Source organism: Callionymus lyra, chromosome 12, assembly GCF_982586985.1.
Source record: "Callionymus lyra chromosome 12, fCalLyr1.hap1.1, whole genome shotgun sequence".
In the NCBI taxonomy this organism is placed as follows: domain Eukaryota; kingdom Metazoa; phylum Chordata; class Actinopteri; order Syngnathiformes; family Callionymidae; genus Callionymus; species Callionymus lyra.
Window position 1 is genome coordinate 11,461,405 of NC_141829.1, and position 13,439 is coordinate 11,474,843.

Genomic DNA, 13,439 nt, shown 5'->3' on the forward strand with positions numbered 1-13,439 from the left:
AGGGGAGGTCAAAGGTCAGTGCAGTGACCTGTTGACCCACCACGTGAACCATCACACACACACACACACACAAAGATACATATTTGTGCGTGTGAGTGATGGAGCTGAAACAGGAAGAGCTTTTATGAAGCACACGCACCAACGATCGCACACACATGTACGAGACACAAATATTCACTTCGGTTCAAGAGGTCGTTCGGGTCAAAACTTCTACATGATAGTTTTGAAGGGTTTAATTCCAGAGGTATAGTAAAATATATTTGTGTACCTCTACTTAAAAAAAATGTATATTATATATATAATGTGATTCCGTGCATTTAAAAACAGACCTATTACAAAGATAAAAAAATAAATATACTATATATAATAAATATAACATAATAAAATATATTTTGTTGTAGAATTACATTTATTAACGTTTAAATAACATCTTAAGATGTATAGTAACATTTTTATTCACTAATTTAAATATTTACCTGACTTTAAATGATAATTTGCATTATATACTGAAAAAAACATTTATAATTATAACATTTATGATTGAATTAACTAGAAATAGCGAGCCGTGTTTCAAAAGGAATCCGTGACGGTCTCATCCGTGTCACTCAGGTCCAGTAAAGTGTCGACTCACTCTCGTCCGGGTGAGACTTTTGGAGTCATGGCGAGCGAGCAGAACAAGTTTTGTGTTACATCGGTCTCACCGTCAGTGTAACCAGATAACAACATTATTTCCAGCAAGCGTTGACTCACTCAGAGCCAGTTAATAAAATATATAAATATATTTACGACCGAAAGATCAAATGAAAGGCCTTTAAAAGATGCTTCAACTATTATTAAGTCTGATGTTATTATTATTTATTATTTCTCTAAAGTCTGTATGCATTTTTTTGTTTTGTTTTGTTCCCATAACTAGTTTCAATTAAAACCATATTAAGTGAGAATTTTTAATTTTTTTCTGTTTATTTTTTTTCCTGTCATTGACAACGTTTTGAGAACTAACTCAGTTTTTATCTCAAAATTAGGGGATTTTTCTGCTGATATTTTTTTCGATTTTAACTCAAAATGTAAGCATGAAAATCCCTCTGGTAGCTTCATAAGAAGATCAAATATTCTTATTTATTTGTGTGTCAAAAAAGAGCATTTCAGGTCATGTAACACAGCAAAGAAATAAACTATAATTTGACTAATGTGAAATATTAGGGGAGATTTCCTGAAGCGTGAGAATCCTCCCTGAGAGATGTTCCTCCCTGACCCTTCCTCACACTCCCGTCATCTGTGGCCTACGCCTGGTCCTGCAGGATTAATGGACTCATAAATGTGGTGCCGTCGCTTCAGATGCTTCAACGGAGCTGGAAAGGTCTGCGAGTGTGAAGACATCAGCAATAAAACTGACACCTGCACTTACGAGTCTGTGTGAAATTGACTTTTCAGGAGAGTTTTGAGAACATCGTAGTGTTTTGTTGACACTCGACCTATCGTGAAAATATGTTTTTATGTTGACTTGAAACCTTTTTTTATATATTTTATTTCTGTGGATATATTTTCCTTTTTATACATATATATATATATATATATTATCCACTATTTTCTGATTTATTAAAAAATAATAAAATAACAATTTACAAATCTTTTTACAATAAAAACCCGGTGATGACTGAGGACGAGAGGATACAGTGACTCCAGCAGCTTTTAAAGCTGATGTTTAGACATATTTTAGTTTGAAAACAAATTAAATCAGTTACGACTTCATCAAGAGTCATGTGGTCTGTTAATTATATATTTAAACAAATTAAAACTTGTATAATAGCTTTATAATATTATATAGTGATTCTATTGTATTTTTGCCAGAATTTTTCTCTGTATTTAATACCAAATTTTGAGTTCTTTGGAGGTATTTTTTTAAGGTAGTATTGATGTAATTTAGATGATATCTCTTACTCATTTTTGATCCATGAAAGATATCAAGAAAATATATATTAAAATATTCAGCCTGATTTACTTGCCGTTTAGACATATTTAAATGCAAACAAAACAAAAAGAGTACATGGTATTTTTTAAAAAGAGCAGCAATGGCTTGCATCCTTCAATCATGTGATTTATTAGTTTTTTATTAAGGTTTTGGTGGATCCAGACAAGTCAACGAAACACATTTCTATGTAATTTTCTTGACAGCAAAAGGGAATCTGGCCCGATCATCTATTCTACCCTTTAAAACTGGTTGTAAATCAGAAATATTGCGAAGAAAAACAAGTCATAACAACACTATGTCTGGACGAGTGATTGATTTATTTAAAGAGTGTGTGTCAACGTTTGAGCTGGAAACCTGCCGTCACCTAGTTGGCAGCCGAGAGACGAGTTAAAAAAAAAAAGAAAAAAAAAGACGGAGGTGTCGTGTGTAGACAACGAGACGACCATCCGGCTCTGAACACGTGAGGCATTTTGTTATTTCTCAACATGTAATATTGATATTCCACCCGTGGAATCATGGGAATGTGAGATAGATAATAAAAATGTGACTATAAGGAGATCAATCTATAGACCGCGATGATGAAATCATGGATAAATTAGTCATAAAATAAATAAGCAGCTTCTGGAAACAGGCGTTAAAGTGCTCGTACAGAGCTGAGGTTTGTATGTAAACACGCGTCTATAGCACCTTTCATGCTGCAGCTACAGTAGCGCCAGTGTTGTTTGAGGCGAGCTAACACAGAGCACAGGCGGCGTCTGTCCGAGTCTGACCTACAGGGTTTTCACTGAACCATCAAAGAAGACCGGACCTCTGAGGAATCTGGACCAGGACCTCGGTGTCTGCTGCAGGTGTGGGGGGTCAAGTGAACAAAATAATGATACATTTAAATATTGCTATTTCTTTTTTACGATACAGTTTACTTATTTTCATCATCATTTTTTAATGAATAATACTTCAATAAAGGGTTTATAGAATAAAATATATATATATATATATATATATATTTTTTTTTTTATTTACATGAAAATATTAAGTGTTTGTTCATCCTTGTGTTGCAATTAAACTTTCGACAGCTAGATGGCAGCCGTCATTAAGTCCTTTAAAGCTGAAGGAACAATGACATCACTGTGATGACTGAGGACAAGAGGATACAGTGGACTCCAGCCGCTTTTAAAGCTGATGTTTGAACATATTTTGGTTTCAAAACAAATCAAAAGCAGTTACGACTTTGTCAAGAGTGATGTGGTCTGTAAATTCTGCAACACCAGAGTCAAGTACTCGACAATATAACAAATATATACTTGTTACTACAGTATCATCTTCGGAGATAAGTGCAAAATAACGTGCAATAAACAATAAACAAAATAATTTAATTAAGTTTACTAATTGGTATTTGTATTTATTGTTTGTGTAACTGAGGTTTCACAACATTGCATTGACAAGGTACTGACACTGGGGGGAGCCATAAACAATCTCTTCAATCTTGTTACGTTCAAACGATGTTGCTGCTTTATATACAATATAAGTTTTTTAGAAGTATAAAATATCTGTAGTTGCTGACTTTGCTAGAACATTCTTAATATATGAACATATATAATAAATATATAATAACATAACAAATATAAACAGTTATTTATTCATTAAGGTGAAGTATAAATCTCCACTTAAACGTCTCGCTATGCATTGTAACTAAACTAGACATATTTTTACTTGACTGTCTAAAACTGATCATCAGAGCTTCAGGAACATCTGAGTTTTTATGTGAACAAGGCGCCCTCAGAGTTGCGGGGGCTGCTTACAGCCTTTGACCTGTTGCAGGGGTCAATCTGGTTACATCATCAACACAATGTCCATCCTTTCATACACACTGACCCGGCCTGGTCGTAAATCTAGGGACTGGAAACATTCTGGTTTCGTGTAAAATCAGGAATGTCTCGGTTGTCGGAAGGAACCGCGCTGAAGAGCTTATTTAGCCAACACTGCCGCCCAGCGGTGAGAAATAGAAGCGCAGCATTCACGTGTCGGTACCTGAACCGGTCTTCCATCCTCCGACCCGATCATGGTTCTCCACTCCATCAGCGATCTCTGCAGGTTGTCCAGTCCTGTCTCCCACACCCGGACGTATCCCCCCATGTCCACCGTGACCACGCCCCCCGGACCCAGAGGCGCCATCACCACGTCCGACTCGGACACTTTGGACAACCAGCTGGTGTACGGCGACACCGTCATGGACCTGTGAACATCCATCAGACAGAAATAAATAATTAAAATTTAGATGTCTGTCTGAAACAATATATTAAACTATAAGAATTGCATTTCCAGAAGAAACTGCAGTGTGAATGAATCTGTGAACTGAAAAGCTTGAAAGTATTGAATTCGTTTTTAAAGTAAAAATTAGTTGAAACTGTTGTAATGATGGTATGAATGAAAAAGAAAACGTTGAAATAAACAGAAAAAGGTTGAAAAGAAGAAAAGTAAGAAGAAGACAAAGATGGAGAAGAAGAAAAAAAAGAAAATTAAAGAGAAGAAGAAGTAGCAGAATACATAGCGGTAGTAGCGTAAGTAGTAGAATGAGTAAAAGTTGAAGTAATAGTTGTAGAATAAGAAGTAGTAGTATTAAAATTATAAGTAGTAGTAGAATAATAGTAGCAGAAGTAGTAGCAGAACAAGTAGTAGTAGCAGTCGCAGTAGTAGAATGAGTAGAAGTCAAAGTGGTAGAAGTAGTAGAATAATAATTAGTATTATTAGAAGTTGTAATATATAAAGTAGTAGAATAAGTAGTAGTAATAGTTGAAGTAGTAGAATGAGTTAAAGTAGTAAAGGTAGAAATAGTAGTAGTGGAATAATAAGTAGTAGACAAAGTAGTCGAATAGTAGTAAAAGAAGTAGAAGCAGAATAAGTAGTAGCATTAGTTGAAGTAGTAGACTGGGTAGAGTTGAAGTAGTAAAGGTAGAAGTAAGAATAATAGTAGAAGAAGTAGTAGCAGAATAATTAGTAGTAGTTGAAGTAGTATGATGAGTAGAATTTGAAGTAGAAAAGGTAGAAGTAAGAATAATAGTAGAAGAAGTAGTAGCAGAATAATTAGTAGTAGTCGAAGTAGTATCATGAGTAGAATTTGAAGTAGAAAAGGTAGAAGCAGAATAAGTAGTAGCATTAGTTGAAGTAGTAGACTGGGTAAAGTTGAAGTAGTAAAGGTAGAAGTAAGAATAATAGTAGAAGAAGTAGTAGCAGAATAATTAGTAGTAGTTGAAGTAGTATCATGAGTAGAATTTGAAGTAGAAAAGGTAGAAGTAAGAATAATAGTAGAAGAAGTAGTAGCAGAATAATTAGTAGTAGTCGAAGTAGTATCATGAGTAGAATTTGAAGTAGTAAAGGTAGAAGTAGTACTAGAGAGATAAGTAGTACATTGGAACATCCCATAATATAAGTGCATCACCTGGGAACTGCGATGTATTTGACTTTCTTAGAGTTGAGATCTGTGACCTCCAGGTAGGCAGAGGTCATGGGGGGCGTGACATCTGGCGCGACAGACAGGAAGAGATTGAACATACAGTGGTTTCAGAGACCGGGCTGAGGTACCTTTGGGGTAGACCTCCTTCAGGGGGACCTTGTTGGGCGGCAGGGCTCTGACGATCTGATTGGCCGAGAGCAAACTGGCGCAGTTGTCCCGTTTGGCCGAGCCCGGGCGAGACCTGAAGAAGGCGTTGGCGCCGCCTTCACTGCTCTTCACCGCCGACAGATCCACGGCTCTCTGGAAACTGTAGACCTCGTTGGGCGACTGGACGAGAAGAAACGGCGACGTTACACGTGTTTCTGACTCAAGGTACCGACTCACCATGAGGTCCGGGAACCCGACGATCAGCCGCGCATACGATCCGGTGTCTGCCATCACGCGATTGGGAGAAACTATCTTCTGGTCCAGGGCGGCACTCAGGTTCTCGTTCGGGAGCTGGTCACATGACAGCATCTGAGGCTGAGCGCCATCTGGAGGGTATTTAAAAACAAGAGTCACTGGACCACACACTCCTCTGACCCCCCGTGAGAATATATGGACCGGAGGATCAAACATCCGTCAGTCTGAGAGGTTGACATCACGTCTGTGTCTCGGACAGGAAGTCACTTGTGTGTGATTCACGCGGGAACGATGCGACATAAATCTCAAACATGGTTCTGACCTGCGCTGGTGGAGTCGTCGCTGATGCTGTGGAGCTGACACACGCCCGAGTCCTCGGACGCCATGTGCAGGGGCTTCGTCAGCAGGTACTTCCTGTTCCATAGACGGCCGCGTTAGAATGAAACCATTGGAATTAAATGATTGAAAAATGAATTGGTCTGGTATTATTTAGATTTTTTGAAGATTATTTTGATTGAAATATATGCATTCATAATTATTCTAATTTATATATATATTAATTATATTAATTTATACTTTCTGAATATTTAAGATGAAGGATATTAGTTAGTAATGTTAACATAAAAATGTTGTTTTTTTTCATTTTACAATATAATTATATTACATTTTACAATTAAATGTGTTATATTATATTTTAAGAACTATGACAATAATATATAATTGTATTTTGTAGATTAATTTCTATTGTAATATATTCATTAGAAAACATGTTATTTAATATATTCTAATAATTATAATTAATTAATATAACATTCAAAGTTTCTGAAATCTTGAGCATTTATGATTAATAGTATAATGTTAGTAATGTTAACCAATTATTAGAAATGTTGTTTGTAAATCATGTTGTTTATACATTACATTTGACAATTTAATTTGTTTCATATTTTAAGAATTATGAAAAACATAATTAATTGTATTTTGCCGATCATTCTTTGAAATATATTCATTAGAAAACACTATTAAATGCATTGTAATTTAATTAAGTTCATTAATTAATATAACATTGGAACCTTCTGGAAACTCAATAATATTATAATATTATAGTATTTAAGATGAATAGTATTATGTAAAATGTTGTTCCAATTTTAATTTTAATTACTATTATTGTTATAACTACTAATACTAATCAATAATATTTTATTTTAAATAAATTAAAAGTAGATAATATGGACTAAGTTTATTAATTGATTCATACTATAATTTTACAGTATAATTATTGGAAATTTCACTTTAATAAACTTAATTTCTCATTTTAAGAATGGTTAAAATAATTTATATTTATTGATCAATTGATAAAACAAACAATATTTTGAATTTATAATAACAATTATGAACGTAATGTTGTTTTAATTTTATCTACTCATTCTTCTTTCTTCTAAAAAAAACAGATTGTTTCAAAAAAATATTATTTGAATTTTAAATCATTATAATACTTTTAAATACTCCCTGACTAAGGTAACTCGTCACGTACTTGTTGCTGTTGCTCTCCAGCAGCAGCCATCGATCCTCAGCCACGAGAAACACCGACTGCAGGTTGATGGGCAGTGAGATGGAGTGAACCTGGCTCTCCAGGACGTCCAGCACCTCCAGCTGGTTCCTGAGACCCCGATTGAAAATAAAATAAATCTCAACTCAAAGTGTCTCAACTTCAGATGTAACGACGCTCTCACCCGCCCTCCTTGTAGAAGAGCAGCCAGTTCTTGTGAGAGAAGTCGCGACACATCTTGTAGCCGACCTGAAAAGAACAATAGTTTGATCTCAGCTGGAGGATCGAACAGGAAGTGATCGCAGGGTTCGAGTAAAACCACACGCTGACCCCTGACCTGCTGTTCTTTGCTGCTCCACCAGTTGGAGGATCTGGTCGAAGGCGGGTCACTGTCCGGAGTCAACATGAGGCGCCGCACGGCACCGGTGACCAGGTCCAGATGAAGAACCGTGTTGCTCTGGTGCGGAGAAGGAACATCTTGAAATGATGCTAAATAAAAATGTATTTACAAGAAATCACATTACATGTAAAAGCTGTTTTTGTGTTGCTTTGCACTTTGCTTAAATAACTATGAGTTATAAAATAAAACGGTGTCTCTAAATGAGTACTTAATAAAAGATGTGCAAGAAATATTAAACTTAAGAAAAAAAGTAACAACAATAATCTAAACCACATCGATTTAAATTCATCTTATGAAAAAAAAAGAAAAAATGATTATACACTAAAAAAGTAATGCAGTAAAGTGGCAATATCAATTATTTATTTTATTTATTTTTTTATTATCAATCAACATAAACAGCTACGCCGCATCATGCATGATAAAAAGTACAATATAACAATAAAATAGTTCGTTTTTTACTAAACTATGCAACAACAGAAAACTACAAACTTGATATTGAAACTTTAAACAGTATGTATATTATTATTTAGAAAGTAAAAGCTACATCTCGTTTATTAATAAATACTTATCTTTATCTAATCAATTTAAATCGATCATTTTAGAGAATTCTTTTTAAATTATATTTATCTTTAAGTTATATTTGATAAGATGAAACATATAATTTATTTATATATAATAGTTTGTTATCGTTATCTTCCTTATTCAGCGAACTAAAGATCACAACGTATAAATATAATTTACCTACTTACTTATACAGTATATTTATAGATGTAAATCGAGTGCAGTTCCATCTCAGCCTATAGAGGTCAGTGTTTCCCACCCAAACAAAAAAACTCAACAGTTTTTTTCCGTCCATTTCTATCTTTAGATTCGGTTCAACAATCGGGATTTGAGGTTTCGCCACAAGAGAACTAAACCAGAATTCGTCACTGCTCACACATATAGACTATTTTAGGAGGGAAAAGTCAAATTTCCTGATTGAAATATGAGCCTGAATTTAAAGTATTTGATAAGATAATTCTGCGTCATTAAGATGTTGATGTTTTCTTTTTTTCTTCTTGATCTCAACGAGTTGTTTTCACTCACATAACTTGAAAAGTAGAATAAATAAATTCATTTTTTAACCATGTTGATTAAAAAAAATCTGTTTTTTTTCTCCAACAAAAACTAGAAAATAACCTTCAATATAACCAAATTAATTTGACTCACATGGTATTAAGTCTCTTAATCTCAACAGGCTCTGGTGTGTTTACTCTCAAGCTTTCATATCTCATGTGTTTGTTCACATTGGCCTCATGCAGAGTCCCTGACCTGCCGCTGAACTTTATTTTGTCTGGACTTCTTCTTTTGAGACAAACGTAACACGATCCCTAGCAATGGTATTTTTAGGATCCGTCTTTTCACTAACACGAACCAGCTGCAGGAGACAGAACAGACGTCTGGCGACAGCAAACAGCAACTCCGACTCAAAGCTAAAGCTTTCATTTCTCAAATTGTCTCAATAAGATTTAATATTATCAATTTCAACAGTCACACCATTACTTTCTGACATCAAACACAGTAATACTTCATACCTGTTCTTCGTGTAGGACCACCTGTCCCTCCAGAGGGTCCCCTAGAGGGGCCACGGTGACGAAAGGTTGCCAGACTCCACTGATGGTTCTGGGGAAGACGTCGTACAGATCCATGCTCTGTATGGCGTCTCCTCGCTCCTTCATGGCGAACAGGGACACAGGGTTGCACGTGGCAGCGTAGATCATGTCTAGAGAAATAAAATATAAAAGTAATTATGGGTTTGATATTTACAAGTCAGTGAAAACTAAACCTTTATTATAGTTTCATCTCTTTTGTCTTGACTATGGGTTAATTCATTACCTCTGCCAAGGAGGTTCTGTGATTATGGGTTTCAACAAATGAACAGAAATTTAATTCGATTTTCATATTATGTTTTTTTAACTGATTTATTTATAACTATTTCAAAGAAAAAATGTGTATTTGTACATATTTGTACAGAATGACAAAACACCAATTAAACAAAAAAAGCAGAATAAAAAACATTAAAAAAGAAAGAAAACCCTGTAATTTAAAAAAGGAGGAGGAAGAAGTAAAGTACTTTAGTAGGAAGAAGTAAAGTACTTTAGTAGGAAGAAGTAAAGTACTTTAGTAGGAAGAATTAAAGTACTTTAGTAGGAAGAATTAAAGTACTTTAGTAGGAAGAATTAAAGTACTTTAGTAGGAAGAAGTAAAGTACTTTAGTAGGAAGAAGTAAAGTACTTAAGTAGGAAGAAGTTAAGTACTTTAGTAGGAAGATGTAAAGTACCTAAGTAGGAAGATGTAAAGTACCTAAGTAGGAAGAAGTTAAGTACTTTAGTAGGAAGAAGTAAAGTGTTTAGTTGCAATGTCAGGAAATTTGTGGAACAGTATGTTATGATTAGCATCTGGATCCCTGATACTTTTGAAGGATTTTGCGCTAACTGCAGTATAAATGAGCTTATTTGAAATTGACTATTAGTACCAACAATGATATTTCAAATGCTAAAACATGGGTATTTAGTTGAACATAAAATGTGTTTTTATTTTATGATGTTTTCCCAAGCAAAATATTTGCAAAGCCAACACTTGTCATTTCATTAACCAGTTCTGTTTTGCATTATCACCACTAGATGGTACTGCAACACATTTCTTAGTATATGTGCAACCTGTTTTGTGTGCGTGTGTGTGTGTGTGTGTGTGTGTCTGTACCATCTTTAGTTGCGACATCACAAATGATGTTGACTTCATTCATGGGAATCTGCCAGTGGACTTTCTCTTCGCTGAAACTCAGAGCCCGGCTCTCCTGCCGGTGACTCGGGTGACTCTGGACCCGCAGAAACACTGGACCCTGAGACACACAATCAAGCACCTGTCAATCTTAAGTTACTGTGTGATGATCCCTGAGCACACTTTAGTTCATAACATCAACTTTAATTAAAGAAAAACGGGTTATATTTGTACGTTTGTAATTTCTTTAAATAATACTTTGAAACCTTGATATCGATCCTGTGAGTCTCAGTCGGACACAACATTTTTCGTCGGGCGTTGACACCTTGATCCACGGTCCAGTATCCGGACATCTTCACCTCTGGCAGGGGTAATCTGAGGTCAAAGGTCACAACATGAAAGTCTTCTCACAGCCGTTTTTTTTTCTTCTTCTTTTTGTTCATGAAATCTTATCTGTAACTATTTCAGAAATTGATTCAAACGAGACATTTTTTTTTAATTATTCATTACAAATAAAGTTTATAGTATTCTAACTTCATAAGAAATATTTAACTGCAGGTAATATAAATGGTTAAAATGTTTAAATTATAGGATTAATAAGTCAAATCAGTTTATTATGTAAAAAATGATCTTAAATCTAAACTAAGCATGAAATTAATAGAAAATATTTTAATTGTAAAACTTAATGGAGACATATTTTAAAGGAATTGATTCCAAAATGTTTACATTTTAATAATAATAATCATAATTTTTATTTTATTTTAAGCACAACTTCATTACTTCTATTCATATTGTATATTCTGCATAGAAGCAAAATAAATCTTATATGTTTTTATATTGAAAAAAAAAATAGAATAATGTACACGAGCAAAGTGGGAAAATTGCTTTTTAAATAAAATAGATGTTAAATATATTAGAACGCTAAAAATGATCCTGAAACATGCAATAACATATAAGCATGGAAATATGAAAAACTGAAACAAATAATTAAATATACTGGTAGTCAAAGGAAAATACTTGTTTCTGCCTCCAGATTATTTATCTTTTAGTTTCCAAAGAGAGAATCAACAAATGAAGAGACAAGAGAAACAAATATTTTCCTTTATTAAAATGACAAAACTGTACAAAATAATCAATACTGTCTGTGATTAGCAGCAAAATTGACAACATTTCTTGATCATTAAACAATAGAACTTATAATTAAAATCTACTTCATTCCTAACATAGTGTTTCATCTTCGATACAATTTTTGAAGAATCTAATCTAAATTTAGAGAACTTTAAAAACACCTTTTAAAATAACAGTATTACAGTGGCTCAGCTGCTAATGTATTCATTATCTTAAAATGAGGCATGAGGTTTTTGTGTAACTGGTGTTCCTGCAGTCTTACTCCTTGGCCAGATGGACGGAGCTGGGCTTGGCTCCGATGGGAATCCCGTGCTTGTGCAGCGCTTCGATCACGACCTCCCTCATGTCCTTGTTGTACGAGTCGAAGTCGAAGACGTTGCGAACCACATTAGCTAAACCCTCATTAGGGAATTTCTGTAGGAAGATTTAAACAAAGGTTGAAGAAGCTCGAGAAGAGACAGTAAAGGGTAGAAAACAAGGACATATGGATGTCATTATATATTAATGCTTCTTATAGATACGAGTGTCGGGTCGTGTTGACCTGTAGAAGATATTGCTACTATTGTTGTGTAACCTTTTATGGCACTGTGTTTAATACCGTTTAAGAACGACCTTAAGTTAAAAATAAATGATTTAGAGTTTTTATTTCGCTAATTTTCACTAGTTTAGTTTTTGTTTTTGTTGGGGTAACCTTGACTGAAACGAGCGTCTTGACGCATCAAGAGTCACAGGATAATATTACTTCAGACAAAATACTACAGGTGTGTACAATAATCTGCTGACACAATTCGTATCACAATTATTTCCTTACTTACTTACAATACAAGGGCAACGATACAACATATTGTGATACTGTAGGAACAACAATATATTTGTAGTATTGTCGAGTACTTGACTAAAATATGCCCAAACATCAGCTTTAAAAGCTGCTGGAGTCGACTGTATCCTCTCGTCCTCAGTCATCCCGAGGATCTTGCGTGGGATATTAATGTTCATTGAGCTGTGGAGGACGTAATGACTGCTGCCATCTAGCGGCTGGAGGTTCAATTGCAACACAAAAATGAACAAATGGCGTGAATATTTGCTTTTTAATTGTAAAAAAATTAATATTATTAATTTACGCAAACATTATTAAACTATAAACCATAAAGAATATGGTTACGGATCAAATATGATTGAAAAGCCGAAATCTAAAATTAAAAGTATTTAATAGTTGATACAATGCTGTCAAATATCAATACAGTATCGCAGATCTATCGCCATATCAATATTCACTAAGACCCCTAATAATAGTACAAGTTATTATTTTTGTTTTTTCTCAGACCAGGGGTTTGAAATCTCTGCTATAACGATTTTTTTTCTTATTATAATTATTTTAAATGTTCCAGCGAGTCGACTCCCTCGTTAAGAGGTTCGAACGCCGTGGACCAGAGCAGCGTTCGCCTCCCGGGGTTCCATCTGTGGCCGACACGACCCCTTCATTGATCCGAGCTGCCTCAGAGGTGCCATTATGACCCGGCGTGAAATGCAAATTAGAAGCTACATTAGCAAACTCTGACTTGCACTCAAATCATTCTGAGGATTGTACACATGGGTGGACGTCAATAGTGCTGGTTATTGATGGTGGAACGAGGACGTCCACTGGGAAATATAAAAAAATAAGAGGTTAGTCCTTGAGCAATGAATTATTGATCCCATTCTGATTCATCAGTTCTTCATTTTCTCTGTGGACTCGCTGATGTCGGACCAGCTCGCAACTATTCATTCATTCTCTACGGCTGGA

The 13,439-nt window shown here is 34.8% G+C and overlaps 1 protein-coding gene across 1 annotated transcript in view; it reads right to left on the bottom strand.

The window, feature by feature from the left end:
- vwa8 (von Willebrand factor A domain containing 8) overlaps positions 1-13,439 on the bottom strand; it is a 55,276-nt gene that overhangs the window by 16,598 nt on the left and 25,239 nt on the right. Inside the window, exons 26-37 of the mRNA XM_087803980.1 lie at positions 11,919-12,070; positions 10,795-10,903; positions 10,511-10,649; positions 9,343-9,530; positions 7,706-7,825; positions 7,553-7,617; positions 7,354-7,479; positions 6,145-6,236; positions 5,805-5,953; positions 5,549-5,747; positions 5,406-5,487; positions 3,998-4,202 (exon numbers count right to left, since the gene is read on the bottom strand). Coding sequence (XP_087660106.1) covers positions 3,998-4,202; positions 5,406-5,487; positions 5,549-5,747; positions 5,805-5,953; positions 6,145-6,236; positions 7,354-7,479; positions 7,553-7,617; positions 7,706-7,825; positions 9,343-9,530; positions 10,511-10,649; positions 10,795-10,903; positions 11,919-12,070 — 1,626 coding nt within the window. The remainder of the gene's footprint in view (positions 1-3,997; positions 4,203-5,405; positions 5,488-5,548; positions 5,748-5,804; positions 5,954-6,144; positions 6,237-7,353; positions 7,480-7,552; positions 7,618-7,705; positions 7,826-9,342; positions 9,531-10,510; positions 10,650-10,794; positions 10,904-11,918; positions 12,071-13,439) is intronic.